The 16758-nt window shown below is 47.7% G+C and overlaps 1 protein-coding gene across 1 annotated transcript in view; it reads right to left on the bottom strand.

Annotated features, from left to right (window-relative positions):
* The window catches only part of MYLK3 (myosin light chain kinase 3), a 35197-nt gene that overhangs the window by 13495 nt on the left and 4944 nt on the right, over positions 1 to 16758 (bottom strand). The window contains exons 2-8 of the mRNA XM_044256219.1: positions 15176 to 15266; positions 13942 to 14347; positions 8475 to 8926; positions 4859 to 4964; positions 4276 to 4369; positions 3746 to 3855; positions 2664 to 2805 (exon numbers count right to left, since the gene is read on the bottom strand). Coding sequence (XP_044112154.1) covers positions 2664 to 2805; positions 3746 to 3855; positions 4276 to 4369; positions 4859 to 4964; positions 8475 to 8926; positions 13942 to 14347; positions 15176 to 15266 — 1401 coding nt within the window. The remainder of the gene's footprint in view (positions 1 to 2663; positions 2806 to 3745; positions 3856 to 4275; positions 4370 to 4858; positions 4965 to 8474; positions 8927 to 13941; positions 14348 to 15175; positions 15267 to 16758) is intronic.

Below are 16758 nucleotides of genomic sequence, written 5' to 3'. Positions count from 1 at the left end.
AATATTGACAACTCAAGTTTAAAACATACGTCCCTGTGCGGGAGTTAAGTAGAACACCTTTGTGATGCAGGCTTGACCCATAGGCTGCTTGTTTGAGACTGCTGGCCTGGGGTCATGGTTCTAAACCCTGGCTTTTCTTTAGAATGATCGGGCAAACTCTCAAAAGTCCTAAGGTCTAGGCTCCAACACTGACTAATTACATCACAGAATCTCAAGGATAGGGACCAAAGCTTCAGTAGTCTGTTCAAGATCAGAGCTGCTCAACGTCAATCTCCCATTTTGTGGTGATAGCTGTGACCCATGGGATGGAGGTGGTGGTCTTGACAGGCCTCTCCTCTCAAGTTCTTCAGATCAACTCTGAGGCCCAGAGGGAGCATGGAATGATGCTTGCTGCTTGTGCAAAACAAATTTGGATGGGGTGGGGGCGGGTGCACGTGGAGGGTTTATGATAGAACATCCCTGGAAACCCAAAGCCTAGTAGATGAGGTGTAGGGGTCTATTATCTAGGTCTGTGTCCCTAGGTGAGTCCCTTCTCATTCCTGAAACCTCAGTGTTTCCTTCTATAAAATGGGAATGATAACCACTTCCTGCCTTCCTCCTGGGAAGGTATGAGAATCAAATCACATAACATGAATAAAAACACCGTACAGCTTTCCAAGAAAATACCAGGTTCTGTATCGCCCAACAGAAGGTTTTATTGTTATTTATGGTAAAATGGAGTCATACAAGTTCTCAGATAGGAGCAGGAGAACGGTAATTTAAAGTCTCCATGTCTTCTTTATAAAGTCTAGAACAACACTGCCTGATAGAACCATAATGTGTAAACTACATATATAATTTATAAAATTTTCTAGTAACCACAATAAAAAGGTAAGAAGAAATAAGTGAACTTAATTTTTATAACAGCATTATTGAAATATAAATAATAATGATGATATCATAAAATTCATCATTTTAAAGTGTGCAATTCTATAGGTTTTTGTGTATTCAGAGAGTTACGTAATGATTATCACTATCTAATTTTAGAACATTTTTATCTCTTCCAAAAGAACACAACTCATACCCATCTGCAGTCACTCTCCATTCTCTCCCACCCCTAAATCTTATAACTATTAACCTATTTTCTGTCACTTTGGATTTGCCTATTCTGGACATTTCATATAAAGGAATCATACAAACGCCAACCTTTTTGCACCTGACTTCTCTCATTTAGCACTGTGTCCTTCCAGTTCATCCATATTGTAGTATGTATCAGTACCTCCCTTATTCCTTTTCAGAGCTGAATAATATTCCATTGTATGGATATACCATATTTGTTTATCTGTTCATCTGCTAGAGAATATTCAGGTTGTTTTCACTTTGGGGCTATTATGCATAATGCTGCTAAGAGCATTTATGTACAAGTTTTGGTGTCGACTTATGTTTTTGATATTCTTGAGCACATACCTGGAGGTAAAATTACCAGGTCATGTGGTAACTCTGCATTTAACACTTTAGGAACTGCCAAACTGTTTTCTAAAGTGGATGCACAATCTCATCAACAATGTATGAGAGTTCCAGGGCGCCTGAGTGGCTCAGTTGGTTAAGCAACTGCCTTTGGCTCAGGTCATGATCCTGGAGCCCCGGGATCAAGTCCCACATTGGGCTCCCTCCTTGGCAGGGAGTCTGCTTCTCCCTCTGACCTCTCACGTCTCATGGTCTTTCTCTCTCATTCTCTCTCTCTCTCAAATAAGTAAATAAAATCTTTTAAAAAAAAAAAAAGTATGAGAGTTCCAATTTCTCCACATCATAGCCAACACTTCTTATTGTCTGTCGGTTTTATTTTTTATTTTAGCTTAGTCTAATGGGTGTGAAACAGTATCTCACTATAGTTTTGATTTGTATTTCTCTAATGACTAATGATGTTGTGAATTTTTTCATGTACTTATTGTCCATTTGTATATCTTTATTGGATAAATGTCTATTTAAATCCTTTGCCCATTCTAAAATTTGTCTTTCAATTACTGAGTTGTAAGATCTCTTTACATATTATAGATACAAGTCCCTTATCAGAGATATTGTTTGGAAATATTTCTCCCATTCTGTGGGCTGTCATTTCACTTTCATGATGATATCCCTTGAAGCACAAAGGTTTTTAATTTTGATTCAGTCTAATTTATCCATTTTTCTTTTCTAGCTTTTGCTTTTGAGTCATTTCTAAGAAATCACTGCCTAATAATACAAGGTCACAAAGATTTAATCCTATGTTTTCTTCTAACGATTTTATAATTTTAGGTCTTACATTTAAGTCACAATCCATTTTTTGTGTATAGTAGGAGTGTATTATTTTGCATGTGGGTACAAGCATGGTGTCCATTGAAAAGATTATCCTTTCCTCATTGAATCGTCATGGCACAGTTTTCAAAAAATCAATTGGCCACAAATATAAAGTTTTGGTTCTGGACTCTCAGTTGTATACAATTGAGCTATCTATTCATCCTCATACATATAACCCATTGTTTTTGTTGCTGTCGCTTAGCTGTAAATTTTGAAATTGGGAAATGTGCATCCTTCAACTTTGTTCTTCTTTCTCAAGATTGTTTTTTGCTGTTTTGCCACAGAAGAGCAGGAACCCTGTCCCCCCCACACCACCACCACCACCACAAGCCCAGGTGGAGCCTGACCTTGAGGTCCAGGTGCAGGATGTAGTGTTGATGGAGGTAATGCACCCCCTCGCAGATCTGCTTGGTGAACAAGATCACATCCAGTTCGGTCAGCTGGTACTTCTCCTCTGTGATCCGGTCAAAGAGTTCACCCCCATCCACACTGCCAGGACAAAGAGAGAGGCAAGCACTGGCCTAAGGAAGGCTCTCAGAGGAGTTGTCCACTCTGATCACCAAGAGTCAAAAGAGGCCAACCCAGAAAAGCCTGAAGCCACTGCCATCTTGGATTTCATGGAGATCTTTGTTCTAGGCCTATTCTCAGCTCAGAGGGCAGGAGGTAAAAAGGAATTGATGGGCCAAAAGGAAGACTGGGAATTGTCTTCAGTGTTGATAATCCAGGCTCACTCTGGATACTCTAAGTCAAGGTAATAAACTCATTTGCCTACAGGAGCCAATTAGTACTTACATGGCAAGAACCCAAAACGAGCAAAAAAGACCAGATCTGAGTCAAAAGTTTCTATAAAATACAGCCCCTTAGTCTATCTTTGTTTTTTCACTCATGGTAGAGACATGACATGATAAACCTTACCAGAAGGAAAATAGCAACACAAGCACAAAAATAAATGGCCTCTGAGCCCCTGGCCTCAGCTTCAGGGGTAGTTGGGAATGGTGGGGACTGTGACAAATGAGACAATGGTTGCCCTGTCTACAAAGATCAGCCATTAGGAGCTCTAGCACACCATTTCTAGCTGGAAACACAGGTCTAGAATTACTAGCTCTTTCACATTTTTAAGAAAAAACAAGATAGCTGGGTTTCCATGTGAAATTTCCCAATTTCCAATTGCTAACACCTAAATCAAAATTACTGAAAACTGTAGGCCAAACTGACATATATCTGAGTGAGTGAATCAGGTTTACTGCTGGTTTACAGAAAATGGCTTTGTCCTCCATGCTCCATATTGGAGGTGATGATATTCCCTACATAACCCAGAGAGGGCAAGGGGAAGAGGAAGGGAGAGTTTTGCCTAGAACTATGGCTCCAAGCCCCAGTCCTGAGTCCTGGCTCACAGAGAAGTCACTACTCCACCTCCCAAGATACTCACTACTCCATGATGAGTGTATAGCTGTTCTTGCTCTCAAAGGCATCATAGAGCTGGATCAAGTTCACGTGGCTGAGCTGGTTCATGATGTTGACCTCATTCTTCACATCCTCCTTGCAGAGTCAGATAGGAGAGGAGTTTCCAAGAAATGGGTCAGAAAGATGAGCCAGCTGTGCTTCCCAGGACACATGCATGCCCACCTCCTCCTTTTCTGCTCTCACATCAGGTCTCCAACTCATGACCCAAACCAGTTCTTAGAACAGAAGGGACTTTACTTCAATCCCCCATTCCACATATAGGGAACCTGAGACCCAAGAAGGAAGCTTGGAAGTCCAGAGGGACCCTGCTGCCCAGGGCATGAGGTGATGTGCTGAGAAGAGTGTGGGAAACATGGAAAAGAGACAGGGAAGTTGACAGGGTTCCTGATCAGCATTCAGGGGTCTGGGGAAGCATGGGGCCAGGGAGCCAAGAAGGAAGTATAGGAGCCCCGAACATGGCCCAAGGTACTAGCTAGCCCAGGGCAGATGCCTCACCCGGTCCTTGGCACTTTTCACTTTGATGATCTTGGCTGCCAGCGAGAGCCCTGTGGACTTCTCTGTGCACCTGTGGACCTGGCCAAACCGGCCTCTGCAGAGACATGATGGTAAGGCAGGCTGAGAGCCCAAGGTGAGCCATCCTGTATCCCTGGCTTTCTGGTCCTGCCCTTTGTTCATAAACACCATGGGGATTACCCTGCACCCCGGAGGCACTATAACCATCACCCCTACACCATATGGGTTATTCTCCAACCTAGAGAAGATCTTCACCCTATTGTAAGTGGTCTATGCCATACCCCAGGGAACTACTGCCCTCACTCCACACCACCCAGACCACCCTACCACCTCCAGCATATGGCTCCCACCCATGCCCATATACCATGTGGGTTCCCCTGCACTCACCTACTCTCTGTAGGCTAGCCAGTCACTAGCACGCTCTGTACTCTATCCCACCCTGGGCCTTGGCTCTCGACCAACCCCCTCCCAAGAAGCATCCAGCAGCATGCCAGCTCAGGTGTCCAAGTGTCTCTGCCCCCATCCCTCCTGCTCCTGCCCCTCATCAAGGCAGAAGCCCACCTACCCTCCCAAGACATCATGCTGACACACTGTGTAACCTGCCGAGGTCGAGGTCTCCTTGACACTCACCACCCGGTGTTCAAAGGGGGCTGGTGGGGCTGGGCTGTCATCTGTTTGGGAGACAATAGGATGTGAGCCTCTAAGTGCAGCCTGCCCCACTCAGTCACCCGCTTGGGTCAAGTGACAAGCCCCTCGCCCTTCTCAAGGATCACCTCATTGGAGTCACCCATATGGCAGAGGAGCTAGCTGAATTTCAGAGAGGTGAGGTGACTGGCCCCACGGGCACACAGTGAGTCAGTGACAGACGGGAGTCAAACCCAAATCTCCTGTCACCTACAATGGTGCTCTTTGCAAGGTGGAGAAGCTCTACCCAGTCTGTTCACTGACGTTGAGAGGGGATCCAGGGTGGATCTGTGCAGCCAGCAGGAAACGGAAGGCACCCTTGAACAGGGTGATCAAGCAGAATTTAATGATGGAACTATATTTGAAGGCACAGGCTGCAGACCCCCGCCAGGGTGGTGTGACAGGGAGGCAGCTGGAGAAATAAACACGCTCCCTTCCTCCCTCCCTCCCTCTCTCCCTCGGCACCCTCTGATCTCACAGGGCGAACAGCCCTCGAGGTAGCCCACAGCGGGTCAGCTTCGGGGGAGGTGGGCTGTGTAAGTCAAAAGAGCCAAGGACGAGGATGCCCCCCAGAGATGGAAGCCACAGATGATGGACCCCGCTGATCGTGGACTAAAGCTAAGACTCAAAAGACTATGAGTTTATTGTTGTTCCTATTGTTACCTGTTTGTGTATTGTTGCTCCTATGTTACCTGTTTATGTAAAGTATAGGTGGGAAATTAGATGAATGGAATTAGGAAAAATGGAAAAGGTTATACAAAGCGGTGAATGGCTAACTCATCACCCGACCGTGCTTTAACCTAACATTAGTAACCCTAACGTTACTTTTTGGCTCCTGCATTATAAACGTCCTAATGTCATTTGTAAATGTTAGTCTTACATGCTCAATATAACCCCTTACAACAGAACATAGAACTGGCTGAAAAGTCAAAGATTTGACTAATCTCCAAAGAAAAGGGGGGAATGCAAGGGCCTACTTAGCCAGAGGGAGCCATTTTGTTGTTTATACAGTGAACTTAGATTGACCCTATGCAGTAAACTTAGATTGACCCTATGCTGTAAACTTAGATTGACCCTGCCCTTCCCAGAGGAACTTACTTGCAAAGCCCAGATAAAAGAGCAGGTCAGGCCAGGTGGAGACATCCAAACAGTGGAGCGTGCATACTGTCTTCCTAGCTACCAGGGAGAGTGGGCCCCGCCTTTTGGGCGCCAATTCTGACCAAGGTGATAGGCTAGGGTAAATTGTAATCTCATTGGCCACCTGTGTGTAGCCAGGCTCAACCACATGGCCTTTGCTCTATAAAAGCTAGTCCGTGAGGTGGGGAAGGGTCGCCTCTTTGTAGGAGACGGCCCTGACCAGTCAGTTTGATTCTCCACGCTTGGCGAGAAATAAAGCTTTGCTTGACCTTCGCTTTGTATCAGTCTCGTTCCTTTGACCATGGACCCAACAGGCTGGAAGTGGACAGTGGGCCTGGAGGGGAAACCAAGGACACCAGCATTTGGAAAAATAAAAATAGTCTAAGGTTTTGGGAAAAATCTCACACTTCAGAGGTAGTATCAACCTAGAAATGTTGCCTGAAATAAAGGACTAAAACAGAACACCAAACACAATGACTTGAGCTGGTTTGCATATTAAGGATTGGGCGACTCCATGGCGGGCAGTCAGCAGCTTGCATTGGGTTTCTCGGGCTTGTTATGGTTCACTCAGAGTGTTCTACCTACAATCTCCTGCCTCTGAAACCATATAACCCCTGCCGTGAAAACATGGCTATTTGCTCTTAGTTCATCTTTTTTTTTTTTTTAAGATTTTATTTATTTGACAGAGATCACAAGTAGGCAGAGAGGCAGGCAGAGAGAGAGAGGGAAGCAGGCTCCTCACTGAGCAGAGAGCCCGATGTGGGGCTCGATCCCAGGACCCTGGGATCATGACCTGAGCCGAAGGCAGAGGCTTCAACCCACTGAGCCACCCAGGTGCCCCGCTCTTAGTTCATCTTAATAAAAGCAGTTTTTGCTCCCCAAAGTAGTAGCTTGAATTTGCCTCAAGAGAATATTGCTCCTTCCTTTTTGTATCTGCAAAAGCAAGCCCTGAGCCCCGGATCACAAAGGTAACAAATATGGGCTGTTTCTCCTGCTGCTGCTGTTTTCCTGGGATCTAGAAAGGCTGAGAGAGCCTGGATGCTGAGTGTGTGCCACAGAGATTCCAAATCTAGAATTTGGCTTGAAGTTTCCTTTGCTGCTCACTCTGGGCCTTCTGTTCTGAGGGGCCGTAGAGCCACAAGGTTTCTACACAGCTTCTGGAGCCAGACAGGGCAGCACTGTCTCCGTGGCCCTGAGCGTGTTCCTTGACCTCCCCTGTGTTTCTTTTTTTTTTTTTTTTCCCCAATTTATTTATTTTCAGAAAAACAGTATTCATTATTTTTTCACCACACCCAGTGCTCCATGCAAGCTGTGCCCTCTATAATACCCACCACCTGGTACCCCAACCTCCCACCCACCCCCGCCACTTCAAACCCCTCAGATTGTTTTTCAGAGTCCATAGTCTCTCATGGTTCACCTCCCCTTCCAATTTACCCAAAAGCACATACCCTCCCCAATGTCCATAACCCTACCCCCCTTCTCCCAACCCCCCTCCCTCCCCTGTGTTTCTATTTATCCCCCCTCCACCAGCCCATGGGGGGAAACACCAGCAAAAAGTCACGTAGCTTGGTACACTGAGAACCCTAAGTTCACGTTGGCTTTATCACCACTCCAAGCCCCAGAAAGGACTCTGGAGTCTCCGCTTGGTTTCAGTGGTGTTTTAGGAACGAAAGGAGGCCTTTGTCCACACTTGGACCGAGCCATACAGGTGAAGAGGAAGCAGCTGGAGATATCACTATGACAGGGCAACTGCAGAGCCCAGAAGCGGCAAGGGGCCCCAGGATGACCTGCAGAACACACAGCCCTTCCTTGGGGACTTCCTGTAATCCCAGAGCAGGAAATCAGCCTTCCTGCCGCCACATGGGATGAGGGCTCAGACCAAGGGGAGTGTGGCCCTAAGGGCTGGAGGAGTTGAGGACATTTGGGTCACAAGAGCACAAGGATCCCTCCCACCACCACTGGGACAGAAAGCAGGTCAGCAGCCCCAGCACACCCTTCTGTACCCCAGGACGAGAACTCGCTCACTGGGTGCGGTGGCAAATATTGACATCAGTTAATAGAAGTTTTTTTTAGCAAGAGCCTTCTCTGGCTCAATCCAGAATGCCACCCATGGTGGAGAGTTCAGTCAGGCTAGTGACTTTGAGAAATCCACATGGGCTCCTTCCTCCCCTGCTGTTATAGTCACCCCAAACTCAGCCCACTGCATCTCCAGGCCTTGTTCTCCAGCCCCAGCAGGTACTGGTAGGCTGTTCCAAGCCGTGGACTCTCCCAGACCTCCCTGGAAGCTGCAAGAAGGCACCCTTGGAGTAGGCCCCACCCAAACTCACTCACCTTGGGGCACCAGCAATGGGTTCACTTACCCAGAACCACACTCCCAGCTTCAGCTCCAAGGGGCAACCTCCTTCCTGCTTCAGCTCTGCCTGCACCTCCGGCTGTGCAGTCCTTCCCGGGTTCAGGATTTCCTGCTCCCATGCCTTTGTCCTGCTGCCAGCCTGTGGCTCCAGCATCACTTCCTTTGTCCCTCCTGGCCCCGCTTGGTCCCGTGGTGGACTCAGCCCCAGGCCCCTGCTCCTCCTCTGTCTTTATTCCCTCGTGGCTGTTCTGTTTCTGCAGTGGGGAAATCTTGCTGGCTCCTTTCGGGATCTGTTCTTCTGACTTGGTTGCAGGGGTCTGGGGCGTGGGCCCAGATGGGTACTGCTCGCCTGGATGGGCAGCCGTGGGAGCCTCCACAGGGGGCGTAGGTCTGAGGCTGTCCCCTCGTGTCACAAGCATCTCCCCAGGGTTATCTGTCTCCTGTACATGGATGGAGATCCTGGGGCAGAGAAAAAATACGGCCTTAAAACCAAGGACTTTCGAGTCACCCCTGACCTGGGTTCAGATGCCTGCTGCTGCCCCTCAATGATCATGGCTTATTGGCCTCAGTTTCTCATCCAGAAAAAGGGTCCTTGCATTAATTATAATAGTAAGGTAGGTTGTGTTTAGAACCAGAAGACTCCAATACCTGACTACCTCTGCCCTGACAGGACACCAGGGAGAGGCTGGATTCAGTGAGATGGTACTCTCTGCTCTCAGGATTCCAGGGGATAAGCGGTCAAGGAAGGCTGAAGTAAGCTGTGATGGACACTGGTGGGCACCAGATGTCTATGAAGGCCTTAGAAACCTGCTTCGGCCCCAGGAGGACTGTGGCCTGGAGGCAGGATATCTGGGCTCCCCTCTCTAGACCTCAATCTCCCTTTCAGTTAAGTGAAGAAAGGGTGAACCAAGCCAACTAGCCCACGGGAAACCCCAGGTCAGGCATATTTTATTAAAATCAGGCAAGAGCAGGAGCCCCGGATGGTTCAGTTGTTAAACATCCAACACTTGATTTTAGCTCGGGTCATTATCTCAGGGTTGTGGGATCAAGGCCTGTGTGAGGTTTCCCCAGTCAGTGGGGAGTCTGCTTACAACACTCTGCCTCACCTCTTCGACCTCAACCGCAGCAACTTCTTCCTAGGAACATCGCCAAAGGCAAGGGAAGCAAGGGCAAAAATGAACTGTTGGGACTTCATCAAGATCAAAAGCTTTTGCACGGCAAAGGAAACAGTTAACAAAACCAAAAGACAACTGACAGAATGGGAGAAGATATTTGCAAACGACATATCAGATAAAGGGCTAGTATCCAAAATCTATAAAGAACTTATCAAACTCAACACCCAAAGAACAAATAATTCAATCAAGAAATGGGCAGAGGATGTGAACAGACATTTCTGCAAAGAAGACATCCAGATGGCCAACAGACACATGAAAAAATGCTCCACATCTCTGGGCATCAGGGAAATACAAATCAAAACCACAATGAGATACCACCTCACACCAGTCAGAATGGCTAAAATTAACAAGTCAGGAAATGACAGATGCTGGCAAGGATGCGGAGAAAGGGGAGCCCTCCTACACTGTTGGTGGGAATGCAAGCTGGTGCAACCACTCTGGAAAACAGCATGGAGGTGCCTCAAAAAGTTGAAAATAGAGCTACCCTATGACCCAGCAATTGCACTACTAGGTATTTACCCTAAAGATAAAAATGAAGTGATCCGAAGAGGCACGTGTGCCCGAATGTTTATAGCAGCAATGTCCACAGTAGCCAAACTATGGAAAGAACCTAGATGTCCATCAACAGATGAATGGAAAAAGAAGATGTGGTATATATATACAACAGAATACTATGCAGCCATCAAAAGAAATGAAATCTTGCCATTTGTGATGACATGGATGGAACTAGAGGATATCATGCTTAGCGAAATAAGTCAATCAGAGAAAGACAACTATCATATGATCTCCCTGATATGAGGAAGCTGAGAGGCAACGTGGGAGGTTTGGGGGGGTAGGAAAAGAATAAATGAAACAAGATGGGATCGGGAGGGAGACAAACCATAAGAGAGTCTTAATGTCACAAAACAAACTGAGGGCTGCTGGGGGGAGGGCGATAGGGAGAGGGTGGTGGGTTATGGACATTGGGGAAGGTATGTGCTATGAAGTGTGTAAACCTGGTGATTCACAGACCTGTACCTGCTAATAATACATTATATGTTAATAAAAAAATTTAAAAATTAAAAAAAAAACACTCTGCCTCTTCCTCTGCCCCTCCCCCCCTCTCTCTCTCCCTCCCAGATAAATAAATAAATAAAATCTTTTTTTAAAAAAATCAGCAACTAGTCATAGAGACTAGACTTCTCGTTTCTCTTGAACAAATAGGTCTGGCTGTGTTGGGCATGTCTGCATAACCGAGAAGCAGCTCCCCTTCCTGACAGACCGTGCTGTACCCTGGCAACGCCACTGGGCCCACTTCACATCCATTTTCATTACCCAGACGTTGCGACATAGGGTTTGGAACCCCAGCCAGAGGTCGGGAAGGCCTTCTGAGCCCTGCTGACGTTCAGAGGAAAGGACTTGACCCCGGGAGCCATTACCCCCAAGGGTTTAACACTTGTCCCTGCTGTGACTGCTCTTTACAACCCCACTGCTGGGGTCTATGTGTATTGGGGTTGGGGTGAGGAGGTGAGTGTCTGGCATGGACTGAGTCTCACAAGGGAGCCCAGCAGCCTCCTCTCTGGTCTTAGCTCTGGACCGTGTTGCGGGACAACTTTGGACAAGGCCAGCATCAGCTCCCTCTTCTGTCAAACAGAGACATTAATACCTCACAGGAGTGCTGAGAGGCCACGAATCGGGGAAAGCCCCAGGGGTCCCAAAATGAGGCTCAAGACGGTGCAGCTGCTATGGAAAACCCGCTGATGGTTCCTCAAAAATTTAAAAATAGGACTACCCTATGACCCAGCAATTTCACTTCTTAAAAAAAGTATCTAGAAGAATTTATAACACAGTCTCAAAGAGATAACTTGTACACCTGTGTTCATAGCAGCATTGTTCACAACAACCAAATGTGGAAGCGGCCCACAAGTCCATCGAGGGATGAATGGATAAGCAAAATGTATAATATCTATACAATGGAACATTATTCAGCCTTAAAGAGGAAGGAAATCCTGTTACATGCTACCACCTGGGTGAACCTCAAGGACATTATGCTAAGTGAAATAAGCCAGTCACAAAAAAAAAAAAAAAAAGAAAAAGAAAAGAGAAAAATCCTGAGTCCATTTGTACAATTCCACTTTTATGCAGTACCTACAGTAGTCAAATTCAGAGGCAGAAAGTGCAGTGGTGGTGGCCAGATCTGGGGGATGGGCACGATGGGAGTTGTTTGATGGTTACAGAGTTTCAGATTTGCAAGATGAAAGATATTCAACCCTCCTGCACTGTACACTTATAAACGGTTCAGTTGGTAAATGTTAGTTTATGTGTTTTTTCACCATGACCACCAAAAAAAAAAAAAAAAAAGTGAGGCTTTTCCCCAGCCGTTGAAGGCCCAGCCGCCTCCCTGAGCTGCAGCCAGCCCTCTGAAAGCAGCACCTCTTCCTGGATGCCCCTGACTCGCTACAAGCCTGTCCACAGCCAGCCTTGGGCAGGAGGCAGCCGAAGCCACACACCCCACAGCCCTGCACCCCTCGGGAGGAGGGAGTGTGGGTGGGTGATGACAGGGTAGGTGCGAAGGGTGGCATCCAAGCCTGGCTCGGGCCTCGTCTCTGCTGAGGCCATGGGAACTGCAGTTGCTGGAAGAGTATCCAGGTGGTCAGGTGACCGGCTGATCAAGCCAAGAGTCACTGCTGTCCCACTTGGTCTTCACACCGAGCCGGGCACAGGATGACCCCAACGCACGGCCACGCATTCCCATGCCCTCGAGCGCCCAAGGCTTTCCCTCCCGCTGCTGCGCTGTGCACCCGGGGCAGACGCCGCTGACCACTTCCAGCACTGTGCTCCTCCACCCGCTGCTCGGGCCTCAGCAGCCTCGACACGGGCAGCCACGGCCCATCAGAGTGGATGCTTGACTTGAAACTCATCTTCTCAAAATATACTCATGGGCTAGCTGAGGACAGGCAGGTAGTGATCCCTCCACTTCCTGAGCCCGGTGGCCGGTCTAGTGCGCCTGAAATTCAGAGATCGGCTAAAACTGACATAGAGAACTTTCCCCTCATGCAGAATCTTTTGGGGGCCCCTAACAAGTTCATGGAAAGTCCACCCCTATCCCTAGAGTCCATGTTTACAGCCTGGACCAGGATCCGGGGAAGCCTACCAGGAATCCCTCCTTTTAGTTGGTTAAGCTCTCCCAGAGGCTCTCATTTCCTTCCAGAACGAAGGCAGACAAATGATCGGGGCTTTTCTGCCAGTGGCCCTAGCACACAGACATCAGCCCCCCCTCCCTGCAGCAGGCCTAGAGCAGGGATGGGGCTGTGTTACAGATAAGGACAACCCTGGGCAGGCGCAGGAGGGCACCAGACCCTCTTAAGACAGGGAAGCACAATATACTTCCGTGGGACGCCCTGGGGGCCCAATGCACTGTTCCACAGGGCTGAGGAACATAGGACTAGAGAGAGCTTGGCAGTCAGCAGCCTCTGGCTCTTCATTATCCTGCCCTGTGTCTGCTGAGGGCCGAGCGCTGGTCCGGAGGCTGTGTTCCGAGGGCACAATCCCACCTTCAGGACCCCAGGTATAATCGTCTTGAAAGCCCTACTGGATGGACTCAGCCTATTCCAGCCTCCCTGTGCATCCCCATCCTTCTCTCCCCAACTTAGTCTTTGGGGCCTAATTACATGCTGACCTGAGGAGGCAGGGTGGTAGGTACAGTGGCTGGGAGCAGATTCTGGAGTCCAGAAACCTGGATTCAGATTTCAACTTTGTGAATCCCTAGCTGTACGGCCGCTCTCAGCCCATTTCCTCATTTTCCTCACTTGCCTCCTGGGATGTTGTGAGAATACAGCAAGACGTGGTCTGTGAAATCTGTGGCCAGTGCCAGCTCCTAGGATTGCGCCGTGAGCCCCAGCTTGTAGCTATCATAACTACTCTGAGAGCTGGTGGTTCTCAGCCCTGCTCTGTATAGGAATCACCCAAGGAGCTTGTAAAAAAAAAAAGACAGAAAGAAAGAGAGAGGGAGGAAGGGAGGGAAGGAAGAAGGAAGGAAGGAAGCGTCAGTGAGCTGCACTCCAGACTGAATAAATCAGACTCTCTGGGCATTGGTATTTTAAAAAATTGGTTTCAGGCAATTCGAATGGGCACCAGGTGAGAAAGAGAGCTTTAAATTCCCAAAAGCAGTGCCTACACCTTCTCCTGTCTTGCCCTTAAGAAGCTAGCCAGCGTGGCAGACAGTGGGCACTCCATCCCAGCACTAGCCCCTTGGTCGTGCTCCCGCTGAGGGGCTGCCGTTAATTCCCTCCCTGCCCAGCATGGAGGAGCACCCCTTACCTGGCAGGCGTTTCACCACCACCATGAGCTGCCTTGGCTTGAGCTGGCAGCCCTGGAGTGAGCTTCACGCCTGCCTCTGAGGGCTGCGGGTCAGGCCCGCTGAATGACGATCCTTGGTCTGTACTGGGTAAAGCTTCCTGGCTGGTGGGGGCTTCACTGACCCTGTTGGATGCTGCAGACAATTCCTGGCCAGTCCCAGGGCTCTCAGCGAATGCTCCAGGAGCTTTGGCTTCGACCTCTGTGTGCAGCGGCAGGAGGCCAGGGGGCACTTGGGCTGGGCCAGGAACTCCTTCTTCCTGCCCTAGTTGGGCCTCTGCTTGAGTGGGGAGGTCAGATCCTATCTCGGAAGCATTGACGGGGGTCAGCCTCTCCTCTGTCCCCTCTGGCAGGTTCGCCTTCTGGCTCTCTACAGGAAAATCAGCAGCATAAAAATGCATTTCTATGTGGATGAGTCCAGCCTAAAGATACTGCAAAGGATATGCAAAGGCCATGCAGGGACACATGTTTATAATAGGCAGACTGGAAACAACTCAAGTGACCAAGAGTAGGAGGCTGGTTGACTAAACTACGGACCAGCACCCAGACACTGCACAGCCATAGAAAATAGACACGAATATCTCCAGATGTGGGCATGGACTGATCTCAAGATGTACTGTAAGTGGAAAAGAGTCAGGTGGAGAAAAGTGGGTCTGGTGTGCTTCTGTTTCTCTAGGAAGGGAGGATGTGTGTGTGTGTGTGTGTGTGTGTGTGTGTGTACATGCAGGTGCATGTGTATAACCACTGATAACATGGCCTAAGGACACACAAAGAAAGACAAAAAATTTTGTGAATGGTTCCATGTGCAAGGGAGGAAAAAAGAAAAGCCAGACTTCTCTTAATACCCCTTGTTTTGTCAATATGACTTCAGAATCATGTCAATATTACCCAAAATTGTACAAGAAAATGAAACTTGAATAAAAGCAATCCACAAAGACGTAGAGCAAAGTGAACTAGACCTGAGATTCAAGTTGGTGGCATAGCTTACGCAGAAAAGAGTTCATCCAAGTGACTTAAAACAGCAATGTATAGTGGAATATATAGAAAAGATAAAAGAAAAATGAAAAAAAGGAAAAATAAATAAAGGAAATTTAAAAATTAATTAAATAGATTTAAAAAGGAAAAAATAAAAAATATATTTTTATTCTGAAACCATTTTGTGTGCAACATGCAACACAGCAAACAGGGCCCCACTCACCTTCCCAAGGCCCCCTGATCTCAGCTTGCACAGCTCTGGTGCTCAACGCATGCTTTGGCTTTGCTCCTTTTTCTTCCACTCGATCTTTGTTCTGAAAGAACAATCATCATCATCAACGTCATTGTTCAGGACACACACATTGGCTGAACACCTACCATGTGCTTGAGGTAGAAGTATTTAGATTATTTCACCTGGTCTCACGGTAATACTAGAGGATAGATATTGCTACTGCCATTCTAGAGATAAAGACACAGAGTCACAGATTCTTTCTAATGTGTCCTTACATTGCCAGTAAGGGAAAGACCTGACGCGGCTTCTTAATGGACTGGACGTCAAAATACTTAGACCAGGGATGGAAGATAAATTTAAAGTGTCAATTCAGATCATTCAGTCATGGCTATTACAGTGCTGGCTTGGCTTGGATTCTAAAGTCAGATTGACCCATGCCTGTTTAGGGGGCTAGGGGCAAGGAGGAGGGTTGGAAGAGTGCCCCCATCAATTAATAATGCCTGCCAGGGAGCTGGGTGCCTCCTACCGTCACCCCTTTACTGTGCAGTAGCGTGGCCGGAAGCACAGCCTCTCTTGACTCTGGAGCCAGACCCTGCTGGGTTTAAACCCCATCTTCACCCCTCAGCCTCCCTTTCCTCATCTGTGAAATGGGGAGAGTAATATTATCTGCTTCGTAGAGTGAGTAAGAGATTTGGGGGAGTTGATCTGTGGAATGTCCTGACTAATGTGCCCAGCGCATGGTAAGTGCTCGGTAGCTCTAGGGATTTTGTCACGCCTGAGACAGGGAGCACTCTGTCTTCAAGGAGCCAACGGACTGAGGGACGGATCAAATGTGTAAGGCCCAGAGAAGCTCTGGGCAGCTCTTCCTTTAACTCTGAGTGCTCTGTACCAGGCCAGTGCTCTTACTCCTGAAATGGTAGGAACATTCAGTATTTCTAAGTATAAATATTTCTATAGGACCTGACTCTCCTTGCTGGGTCCCTCTGGTGCTTCTAAAGGTTTTAAGACTTGGGGACAGCCCCTAAGACTCCTCCTGGTCCTTATCACAGCAGCAGGTCTGGTCAAGGCACTCACCCCTGAAGGCCCTTTCCCTGGCCTCACCCACAGATGCCCCAACTGGAGCCCAAATGAGCTTGAGACACATTTTGTTTGGACCACACAGCATTTTCAATTTTTAAATTTGTTATCAACACTTGAAATCTAGGAGACTTTTACATCAAAATTCTAAGTTCTCTTTCGGGGCTTAGGATTGTTCTCTATTCTCATTGTGGTGTATATACTTGTTGAACTGTGTACTCACACGTACTTTGTGTAGTGTGTGCCATTTATTGTATGTAAATTGTGCCTTAATAAAACTGATTAGAAACAATTCTAAGTTTTCTAAGATTCTCCTGAAAAAAAAATCTGAAGATCTGACAATGTTAAGCTCACGGCAAAAATCGGCTGGAGCAGTTCCCGCTAACTGGGGCACCCGTCCTCACAACTTCAGAGTGCCTCCCCAGCACTGAGAAGGGTTGGTTCCACTTTTTTTTCCTATGCTATACCCACTTCTCTCAATCCTACTACCTGCTCAT

The sequence above is a fragment of the Neovison vison genome, chromosome 7 (assembly GCF_020171115.1).
Source record: "Neovison vison isolate M4711 chromosome 7, ASM_NN_V1, whole genome shotgun sequence".
In the NCBI taxonomy this organism is placed as follows: domain Eukaryota; kingdom Metazoa; phylum Chordata; class Mammalia; order Carnivora; family Mustelidae; genus Neogale; species Neogale vison.
The sequence above is the reverse complement of the archived record's forward strand: the minus strand, read 5'-3'. Positions and strand labels throughout refer to the sequence as shown.